Source organism: Mixophyes fleayi, chromosome 3 (genome assembly GCF_038048845.1).
Source record: "Mixophyes fleayi isolate aMixFle1 chromosome 3, aMixFle1.hap1, whole genome shotgun sequence".
NCBI classification, from domain to species: domain Eukaryota; kingdom Metazoa; phylum Chordata; class Amphibia; order Anura; family Limnodynastidae; genus Mixophyes; species Mixophyes fleayi.
This window is the reverse complement of record NC_134404.1, coordinates 153,075,819-153,087,916: the sequence shown is the minus strand read 5'-3', so window position 1 is coordinate 153,087,916 and position 12,098 is coordinate 153,075,819. Positions and strand designations below refer to the sequence as shown.

General features: G+C 38.0%; 1 protein-coding gene across 2 annotated transcripts in view; it reads right to left on the bottom strand.

Annotated features, from left to right (window-relative positions):
- COL19A1 (collagen type XIX alpha 1 chain) overlaps window positions 1–12,098 on the bottom strand; it is a 603,039-nt gene that overhangs the window by 87,946 nt on the left and 502,995 nt on the right. For both annotated transcript variants that reach the window (XM_075202581.1, XM_075202582.1), the window contains exon 43: window positions 6,157–6,201. In XM_075202581.1, the coding sequence (XP_075058682.1) occupies window positions 6,157–6,201 (45 nt within the window). The remainder of the gene's footprint in view (window positions 1–6,156; window positions 6,202–12,098) is intronic.

Here is a 12,098-nt window from a genome sequence, read left to right as displayed (position 1 = left end):
GATATATAAAACTAGCTACAGCAACTTTCAAACAGTATCACTATTAATATTATGTTATGTTCAATAAGGATTACATAGTAAGTTGCACAGAAAAACAAACAAACCTGCATGGCTTGTCTAAAATTCATGTTCTCTCTAAAACTATTGCTAATTGTGATCAAGAATAATGATACTTTTAATAAATAGGAGTTCTGTTTGTTTGATCTATCATCTGTGCAATTACTGCTGTTAGTATGTGTAGGATCATTCCTGTAGTTCAACGATTCAGCTGGTTGCTATGCAAATAGTTACTCGCTTCATTCAGCTCTCAGTCTGGCAGCCTCAAGTGTGCAATCACCTACCACACTCATGCAGATAATCATGAAGCACTTCTGATTGGAGCTGCTACCTCTATAAATCTCTTCCTGGCAGCATACCAATGCTAGTAAAAGTTCCTGCTTGACCTAGTGTGCCTTGCATTGTGACCTGTTCTGCTATCAGTGTTTGGCCCGGTTTGCTTATAGGAATTGCTATCTTCTCCACTCCTGACGTGGCTGTTAAACGGATTTTCTCTCATATCTCTACCTGCCCTGATCCCTGGCTTGTTTAAAGGATTCCGCTGTCTTCTCTACTCCTTATCCCTGCCAGTCTGACTCTGAGTTCTGATAAATACATTCTGGTTGCTCACTACTTGTTACCGTGAGCTGTCCACTCCATCAGACAAGTGCCAGACTACTCTGCATTAACCCTTACCTGTCTGGAAATCATTTAGAAATTTCAGAGACAGCTGCAAGCTTTATTTCAAACTTTGGCCAATCTCTTTGGGCTCAGAGCAGCAGCATGTGCATATTGTGATATCCCTATTACAAAATGACCCACAAACCTGGGCCCTCGGGCTTGATGCTTAGAGTCCTTCATTATTACCTATTGATATCCACCATATCTCTGGAAAATCCAGTCTGCATTTCGGGTTTGGATGGAACTTTGTTATCTGGAGAACCCATAAGACTGAAAACTACCCCTCTTTCCTTACGGGTGGGATGTCAGCATTCTGAGCTTATCTCCTTCTACATTGTTAGGTCTCCTAATTATCCCGTAATTTTGGGGCTGTGTGGCTCTTTCACCTTAACCACCAGATTAATTAGCCACAATGGCAGATCACTCGCTGAGGTGAATCCTATTCGCAATCCTCTCTCTCACTCCCTGTGAGACTTGCCTCATCCTTACCTGGTTCTGTTCCTGCTGTATATCTTGATTTTGCAGATGTAATCTGTAAAGTACCGGCAGACTCACTTCTACCACATAGGTCGTATGACTGCGCCATTGACCTTATGCAGGGGCTAAACTGCCCAAACCTCAAGGTTGTTGAGGACTATACTCCCGAAAACTTAGCCAAAGTCTTTATCAGGCCCTCAAAGTCTCTGTTAGGTGCAGGTTTATTCTTTGTGGCAAAAAAAGATGGTGGCTTGAGACTGTGTTGACTATCGAGGATTGAACCAGCTATCCATTAAGAACAGGTATCATCTTCTTCTCATTCCCAAGCTGTTCAATCAACTAAAGGGAGCATCAATCTTTACCAAAACAGGTCTTAGAGGAACATGTAACCTCATACGAATTCTCCAGGGGTACGAGTGGAAAACAGCTTTCAGTACCCATGCAGAGCACTATGAGTATTTTAATATGCCCTTCAGGCTCAGTAATGCCCCTGCTGTATTTCAGGAACTCATTAATGATGCCCTGAGAGATTTTCTTGGAAGATACATAATTGTCTATCTGGACAACATCCTGATATATTCTTGCTTTCTTTGCTGCATCGTGATCACGGTAAGTCAGTCCTCCAGAAACTTAGAGAGTTCAAATTATTTTTGAGAAGTGTGAATTTGAGGTTTTACAAGTGACCTTCCTGGGCATTTCCAACCAAGGATTCACTATGGACCCTAGCAAAGTTTAGGCAATAAAGGAGTCGATCCAACCTTCCAACCTGAAAGCTTTGCAGAGATTCCTCGACTTTGCAATCTATTATTAGAGATTTATAAAATCTTTCTCCATTATTGTTACTCCTCTTACTGCTAGGATTCATAAAGGTCTGTTTGGTCCTCAGAAGCTTCAGAAGCTTTTCTTACATTACAAAGGTTTTTTATGAAGCACCCTAATCTGGAGCAACTCTTTATCATTGTGGTGGACGCCTCTGACCTCAGAGCCAAGGCTATCCTGTCACAGGTTAACCCCTTTGGTAACAAATTACACCCATGTGCCTTCTTCTCATGAAAATTCTCCTCAGCGGAGATGAATTACTATGTAGGCAACAGAGAATTGTTGCCCATCAAGTGGGTCTTCGAAGAATTGTGGCACTGGCTTGAAGGGGCAATGCAGTTGAAAGCATCCCAGGTTCCATCGAAAACTCAGACAAATATCTTGTTTGACCTCAATCATTTGAGCCAAGCGGTTCTTAGGGAATCGCATGAAAATAGAGCAGCAGGACTGTCTCGTTCGGTTGGGCGACCCTCTATGAGGAAGGACACAAACAAATTTATTAAAGCCTGTCATATTTGTGCTAAAAAAAAGAGCCTTAGAGGACCCCCTATGGGACCTCTCTTGTCACTCCCTATTCCCAATAAGCCATTGACATCTATTTCAATGGATTTCACTGTTGAACTTATTCCCAATAAGAGGTTCACCACCATATGGGTGGTAGTTTAGTTTAGTTGACCACTTTAGTAAAATTGCCCATTTTGTGCCTCTCCCTGGGCTACCCTCAGTCAAAGAGTTGACTTCATTATTCATCCAAAGTTCAGGTGTCTCTTTCTCGCATTGCAACGCAATCTAAATTATTCTTTAATACACATAGCAGGAAATGTATCTTCAAAGAGGAGGACAGAGTATCGCTGTCCACTAAACATAATCGACTAAAGCAGTCTTCTAATAAATTTGGACCCAAATTCATTGGTCCATTTAAGATTACCAGGAAGGTAAATCCTGTAAGCTTCCAATTGAATCTTCCTCCCTCTCTAAGAATCCCTAGAGCCTTATATTGCTCACTGTTTAAACCTGTGTTCAAGACTAAAAACTTTAAACCCAGTTCCAAGGTTCAGCCACCTCCAGTATTGGTTGATGATAAAGCGAGTTTTTGTTTTTTTTTAAAAAACAAACAAACCACACAATTTGGTCATTTTGCATGCCCTAATGAATCAGACCCTTTTTCTTTTATATAACCCATAAGCGCATCTATGCAGCAGTATTTAATCCAAATACTGAAGTGACTGATTATACCATTCAGCTCATGTTTGCATTGTAGTTCTACAACAGTGATGGCAGAATACCCTCTAAGATCTAACACTTTTATAGCATGTTGTAGGAAAGCCAATGTTATCCAAACAGAAATCCACTTATGATTCTTATGAAAAGTATAAAAGTAAAGAAATTAAAACTAACTTGTAACATGAAAAGCTCAATTTAACTATATGAATATGGCAATATTTTTTTCATTTTTACAAGGCTACATTCTTATGTCTTCAGCACCTCAAAACTGTATGTCAAAAAAATTCCTTATTGCGCCGATATTATACTGCAGTATTCTGAAATCAGGTCATGACTCATTAGTAATTGTAGTCAGATTTTCAATTTATTACATCCCTGTAGCTTAAATAAATTAATCATCAACACTGACATTAAAAAGGACAATGTATCTCACATTAGCCAAAAAAGTAACAATATGTTATATAAAGTCAGGCTTTATATTGAAAATACTCAACACAATTTATTCTTTCAGAATTCAGAAAGGTTTGAAGCTAATATTTCTTATTAATATTGATTAGAAAATGTATACAGATTTTGAACCAGCTTACTATATTCTGTAATAAAGGTAATACAGGTAAAGCTAAAGAATGTTCTATAGTTGGCTAGTGTATGCATTAAGCAATATTGACATCATGTGTAAAATCAAAGGAACCTTATGCCTGATTAAAATTGATTGGATTATTATGAGTGCTGGTAGTAATTGCCATCAGACATTATTCACTTTTTTTTTGATTGTTCGCAGTCATCCCCCTACTGAACTAAGCCACAATGAAGCTAGATAAAACAGCAAAATTGAAAATTAATCTTTTCAATTGCCTCCAAGGCCAAATGGCATAGTCGGTCTCTTTGTGACCAGCCTAAGGTTGCAAAGGTTGGGTATCCTCAATGTCAAGTGGTGTAAATTCGACCTTGATTATTGTTATGAAAAAAAATAATTTTATATGTAAACCTCAACTTTCTTAGAAGAATTTTTATGCAGTTAAATGATAATCTTTATATTGTTATATACCGAATATGATGTACATTTATATATGTTCAGCCAACTTCTACTTTGATATCTTTGCAAGCCCTCTTATCTACAGTATTCTTCAGTTAAACTTTCCACAGACAAGTATGGTGTTATAGAACATTGTGACAGCACATCAGATTCCATCACACCATCTGGAACATCAGCTATAAATCAAACCTTGGTCAGGCTGACACACATGAGAAGTTGCTTTAGTAAGTCATTTTTAAGAATGGTTTGTTATATTGTACACATTGTATTTTACTGCTGCTCACCTTTTTCCTCTTCCAAACATGTTGGCTTGATGAGTGAAATGGTCTAGATGTGACACTTGTTCTGTATTTGTAATTAACATCCTGTGTTTCTAAGTGTTGTCAAGCAAAAGATCTCTACAAAGTATTCATTTGGTTATTTAGTTAGTGCAGGTGTAGATTTAGTGGTATATTTACTAAACTGCAGGTTTGAAAAAGTAGAGATATTGCCTATAGCCACCAATCAGATTCTAGCTGTCATTTTGAAGAATGTACTAAATAAATGAGAACTAGAATCTGATTGGTTGCTAGAAACAACATCTCCATTTTTTAAAACCCACAGTTTAGTAAATATACCCCTTAGTATCCTGCATTTAAATGGGCATGCCATGCGCTTGCATAAATCTGAAGATTAATTGAGCCCTCTTCTTTCATCTACTCACTACCTGACCTTACCAGCCCACTGCAAATGGGCATACAAAGGTTCTTTATCTGGGCTACCTGTGTGCAAGCACAGCATCTCCAAAATATTACCCTTTGGCAATTAAATGTATACCATTGTTCCTTGACCCTTTATACGTTTATATATAATTGCCCTTTGGCAACTACAATGCATACTCTTGTTCCTGGACCCTATAAATATTAGTCATGTCATAGTTTGCATTTTAGTTCCTTTCTATATTGTATACTTGTTTCTCTATTTTACAGCTCAAGCTAAATTGTCACTGACATTGTATGCCATTATCCAACAGCATTTTGGATGGAGTCCATTTGTTGACAAGAATATTTAACAATTCTTTGCTATCAAAGTCAAAATAAAGACTGGAACAACACAAGCTTTTGTCATTGTTTTGTTACCATAATACATAGTGGAAAGATCTGATTAAGAAAATTGTAGCTACTTGCTGCTTTTGTTTAGATTAGTTACACAAATATCTATATTATCACATGCAGCAGCAAAAAAACATTCTTCAAACAGTTTATAAATACTGCAGTAAAGTACGATAATAGAGCTATCATTTAGCAACAGAAATAAGTAATGTAAATTAATAGTGTAATTATCACAACTATAGTGTACCACAGGCAAAAACCTTTACAACCCTTTGACGTGTTTTCACTAAGCCGCTCGCAAGAGATGAACAAGTATATAAATATGTTTTATTTCAATTTAACCACATTTTGTTATGCAGTACAATTTTAAAATGTTCCAGTTGGAGCTGGCAAAATGCTTTTTGCATGGTGTAAATTGAGTTTTTGATCTATCTGACAGGAAAGGGGTTAATTAAGACACAGCACTTAACATAAACTTTGTTTTTCCAGAATTGCCATAATAAATAACTACTTATTTGTGCACAGTGTTAATTGTGTAGCGAAGTTCTATTAACATGCGGCACAAGCATAAACATATGGTGTGTGTCCCCTGAGCCTACTCAGTAATACTGGAAGAAATGTGTCTGCATTTCCCTGGGATTCGTAGGTCTCAAATCACCTATACTGTGTACCGCAGGGAAGCACAGCTACCAAATTGAGATCAGCAATGACAGTTCTTAGCGCTTTGAAATGCCTGTCTTCTCAATTCTCTAGAATATTCTGTAGCAAAGCAGTTTTAATATGCATACTTACCGGTTCACCTGGAATTCCTGAAGGACCTGGAGCTCCGTTCCTCCCCTATTAAAATGAAGAAAGATGTTTTAATCAAATTGTAATATCCTACATAACACAAACAGCAGTTGTTCCTATGGGCTTTTTTAATGAAATTGACCAGAACTATATTAAGTAGCATGTAATAGTACAATAATAAAAGGTCAGTAAATCACACCTACCTTAAAATCAAGGTTTTACAAGGATTTAAAGCTGGACTACGACTTAGGAAAATATTTTCAGAGGTGCCCCTACTTTCCTAACCGCCTCCCTGGTTAAGATGGCTGTACAGTGCTTTTCTCTCACAGCCCCAACCGAAAACTGGATCTGAGGGGTGTGAATGTGAAGACTAATCACAAGTTGCTATCAAAAGATTTCAGCTTGGGAATGATCCTCATTTTCATTTCCCACTCCACCAATATATAAAGGTGGTTTCACACAATTAATTTGTCAGTTCTGTTACAGAACTGACAGACCCAAGGAAATAGGCTGCATCGAACAGTCCATGGGATGCCAGATAGAGGGACAGGATACCTTAAAATAATTTTCCGGTAGTGCAGCTTTAAGGTGAATAAACAGATAGATTGAGAAAGACGGTTTAGAATTGATCAAGAAGAAATTAATCTTCCCCCGAATAATACAAAAGTGTTTTTTATTGAGATAACTGTTGGTATAGATGTAGTTTCACTCACAGTGGATGACGGATGTCATGATAAGCCTCAGCTGGGCATGTGTGTGGCCTGTATTTCCTCTTGCAAGAATCACACAGACTTTATCCAAGTTCTTAAATTAAAACATCCCATAAGCTGCCTCCAATTTGTCACAACAAGTCTCAGCTGGTCATGTGTAAGGTGTGGGGGTTAATTAAAACAAAACCACCTGGTCTGTCTAATAATTACGAAAAACGCCTAAATGTATTTCTCATACTCACTATGAACCACCCAACCACCCAGATCTTTCATAACTAAGATTTGGTTCAAGAGCTGACACTCCTTAGGAAGTTTTCCGTTACTCCCTTGTCTTGTGTCATTGCAATCACAACCTAATTTACTTAGACTTGCTATATTACAATTGTTATTTGCCTTAGATGTAGTGCTATAAACAACCAAGCTCATCTGGAACTTGAGTTCTTTAAGAACACAAGGACACAATAGGCCCAAACCATTGAGGAAAGTTAAGCAAAGGTAAGCAAGTAAGGCAAAACCATGTTTCATTGGAGGGGAAGGTAAATTTAAAAGGTGAGGGTGGATTTATAGCTGGGGTAGGGCATGTCCTAGATCAACTTTAAATTTCAGTGTAAAAATAAGCTATCAAGCATTTGTGTGCTACATGAAAAAACAGCCAGTATTTTCCTTATGTGCAAAATAATAAACCCATTTGCACCCCTTGCATTGCAACATGGTTTTGTCCAGAAAACTTGAGTAAGAAAATTGAATACATTTTTTGCTTATCTTTCCTTAATGAATGGCCCAATATTATTAAATTGAGTTTAATATGACATCAAGTTGTAACCCCTTGTTTATTAAAACAGTGGGGTTGATGCAGAGTGGGATGTACACCTGCGTATCTTGCATGAAATTGCGCTGCACATGTAAAAAAAAAATGGGCAAACGCATATCTCTATCCTGCCTGGACAGGCAGGATAGAGATAGGGATGGGGCTTATGCTGACCAGCAGAAACACGCATATACAGCAGTTAGGAGGCTACATGGCAGGTGTAAATACATGATACTGCTGCTGATGACTTGTAAATCCGGTACGTATGCTGCCAATGAGGTGGTGGACACATCTTAAGGCTCTGGGTAGAAATACACAATTTTTCTGTGATCTTTTTTAAGAGGGATCTAAGACCATTTTGCCAATAACCTCGGTCCCAGGAATGCATATTTGTGGGAGTAATATATTTTATTTCCTGAAGAGATTTATGCCATCATTCTTTTCTACTAGGTAATACAACATCTATCTTTTATCTTTTTCTAATTAATTGTTGGCATATAGTAGGTCATGTACCCCCAGCTATATAATCTTAACTGTTACCAATGTTATTGGAAACATTATTATTGTCATAAAGTGTTTATTTTATACACAATGTGGGTTACTTATGTACTTGAGAAGAAAACAGAAAAACAGAGCAAACACTGCTGCTATTTTCTGCACAGTGTCCAGATAGTGCCAATTGAGAGGAGCAAAATTTTTCTCCTCGTGATGAAAGGAGTTGGCCAAATAAGGGTGAATCAGGGCAGGTCACGAAGAAGAGGGGTTGGTCATAGTAAAGGAACTTTTGTTGGCAGAGAATGTATATACTTGGAGGTGTATCAGTGGGTATCTTCAAATCAAAACAAAGGATACAGTCATTTGACGCCAACCACTACTTTCAATAGAACATGTTTGTGCTGTCCATATGCATTTCATAGCATAAGCACACTAATATGTGCACTTAAAACCAATACCATGAACAAAAAAAAATAAAATGTAAAGATGTAATACTTGAAGTAAAGGTAGCATAGATAATAAATGTTCCCCTTCTGCTCCACAAGAAATCCTGTACAGTGTTGCTTTGATAATTTGTGCTCAGTGTCAACTCCTGGGTCCAAAATTTGGAAAAGTGTTGCTTTACAGTGTTTTTAGAGTCTTCACATCCCTGCTGTTCAGCTTGGTCTTTCATCTGCACAACTAATGAATAGCGTTTTCCTTTCCATAAACATGTACAGCATTAAACATTCAATAAATTGATGTTTTAGGTCCAGGATGTACCGACCTAAAATACCTCTTCTATTTGCACAAACACTATGAAATATATAACTTAATATCAGTATTGCTAATGCTGGGTCATATATGGCAGCACAGTCTCAGGAGACTACTGCCATGCTGCTGATAAATCATCAACTACAATACTCTAATCCATCACCTAGAACAATACAAGCAGGAACAAAGTGCCGTAATTCCTGCTACAAGATGTGATGTGAAGACTATTGTGATTAAATTCACTTTTGTTAAGGTAAAGAAAAATGACAAAATCAAATTCAATTACATCTACATAAACTGGATTGGAAGAGACACTCTGAATTCCTCAAAGGCCAGAATCTATTTTTTTTATTTTTTTTTAACTTTTGGCTTTTTAAACTGCATTTTTTTTCCCTGTGAGAAGTACAAAAAGACTACATAATGAATAAATACATAGCACATATGCTTTCAAGTAGCAGTTGTCAAAATACTGAATAATCATAATAGATTGTTAGATGACCCACAATTGACTCTTCAAAGGTTGTCAAAGGCAAAGAGCCTTAGAAACTCTTCCAGAGAATCTTCAAAACAAGCTTGATTCCATTCTGTTGTCACTTGGTAAACTGGGTAAATAGCAGACAAAGCCCAATAAGAGATACTTCAGGAAGGAAAGAGCCAAAGTGCATACAGAGAGTTCCAAAAATGAAAATTGCCAATTCCAAGTAATTAAAAAAGACATACACACACAAAATGCGCATATATTGGGCATTATTAGTACATGGGATCTTTCCCACTGCTCTTTAGGGAAAGAAATAAATAGCAAAGTTTTCTTTGAAGTATTTTCTTCAGCATAAATGTATTAATGGCAAAGTCTTGTAGGAAGACAAAGGTGTATTTTCACATCAAACATAAAACAAAAACAAATAAACGTCTACTAATCTGAGTCTCTGACTTAACTTTAGTCAGGGCACTGTGTATAACGGTGTCCCCTAATAGTATAATCTGCAAAATAAGTTATAGTACAAGGACAAAGTCTTTACTCACACATGATGTTAACAGAAGATGAGGGAGAGAGAGAGAGAGAGAGAGAGTGTGTGTGTGAGAGAGAGTATGAGAGAGTGAGAGATATTGTGAGAGAGTATGAGTGTAAGAATGTGAGAGTAAGAAAGAATGTGCTGTTACTGGTGAAGTCCCTTCATCAAGATTATCAGCGGAACATGATAAGTCAATCTGCTGATATACGAGAACTGGTGAGGACATTGGAATTCTGATTTCAGATAAAACCAGATAAAACCAAACCAACCACAGAACAGTCTCGGACATTTTTACCTTACCACACATACAGGTTATAGACAAAAATATGGATGTACCTGGGCAAACAAGGGACATCAAGCATACTGAAAGGAAAGGCTCATGCACTAATTAAGCAAATAACATCCCAGCAAGGTCAAGGTCATGTATATATACTGCCCTGGATGCCTATAACAATGGTTAGTATGACTGCAAGACAAGACTTCATTGGCTTTGAAAGAAGGGCATTTTTGACAAGAGCTCTAATGACCAATACAGCTCAGTTTGCTAATAATGTCTACGTGATGTTAGCATTAAACTGATCAACAGGAAAAGGCAACATTAGAGTACAAAGAGTATAATTTAGGTTTGTGATATCCATGTATTACTTCAAAGTGCTAGGTAAAACAAGTATCAACTGAAGATTAATTAACATCAATTTTGAACCTGTGGACAAAGCATCCAGTTTCATAAAAAATGATCTGACGAGAGCTCCACAGGGTTACAGTACATAAACCGGCACACCTGGCACTGCATGTTTATGTGTACAGTGATCAGGGTAGAACACTATATTGTTGGGCCCCATAGAAAAATTTTTTTTGTGGGGAGGGCGTGGGATCATCCCCATACAGCCCCCTTTCTACTCTTCTGAGCATCCACTGGGGATTGCACGCGAGCAGTGATAATGTATTTGGGCTTCATTGTACAGACTGTTAGATCACTGTGGGTGCAGATAGTGATAGAACTACAGTTGATGAGTGTGCAGCAGATACAGGCCTCACTCTCTGGCTCTCTAGCCACTACACCTACTGCAACAATGGTAGTTTCCCATCAGACAGAGATGAAGAGATCACAGGCAATGGACTACCAAGCAGTGGAGGAAAGCGGATATGATCAGAGTGCTTGTTTGCAACAGTGATGGGTTCTGATGTTTACTTAATTGTACAGAGTCATCTTCTTTGCCCCATTTTGCAGCACTTTTTCCTGGCCGGAGCGTTGCCTTCAAGGATTACAATGCCCCCATCCACATAGCATGTGAGGTTGCCCAATGTTTAATGAGCATGACATGGATGTTATCCATATAATCGGCCACAAACAGCAGTGTCATTGGGCCCAAAAAAACAGCTTATACTGACCAACATCTGATTGGTATGCATTTGATGGCCACATCTCACCTTCTAGATATATGTTAGGATAAACATGTGTGGAAAATTTATCCAGCATGTTATAGAGTTCAATAGGATGTGGCATGTCAATTGTCTGCTATGGAGACAGCATCAGTTGTACAATTACTGCTGAACTGATGCAGCTAATCATCCAGCAGTCTTGTGATTGGCTTTGCTGACTTTATAAACTACTTCCTATCACCATTCCAATGCTGGTGATAGTTCTTGCTTGATCTTGTGTGCCTAGTATCCTGACCTGTCCTGCTATTAATTTTTGACCCAGACTGTTTAAAGGAACTGCTGTCTTCTCCTGTGTTTTGACCTCAGCTTGTTTTACAGAACAACTTTAATATCTCTACCTACCCTCACCTCTGGCTTGTTTAAAAGGAACTGTTGATTTCTCCTGCTTCTGACATAGGCCTGTCTGTTACTCTGCATTTACCCTTGCCTGTCTGGTTCAGAGTTCTGCCAATAACATCCTGGTTTCTCAATACCTCCTACCATGTTTTGTCTACTCCATCGGGCAAGTGCTAGATCAACAAACGCTACTACCCAAGCTTAAGTCCAGGGTCAACTGAGTACTGTGGAACATAACTAGTTCCTTGGAAAGGGGGCTACCAAAGATGAACATCTCATGAAGCAGTTCTAGCAGTTGAGGATCTCACGCTACTCGGTCCATAACAATATGAAAACGTATAAGATTATGAGAGAAACAGGAAATGCTTCAAACTTTTTTCTGACACC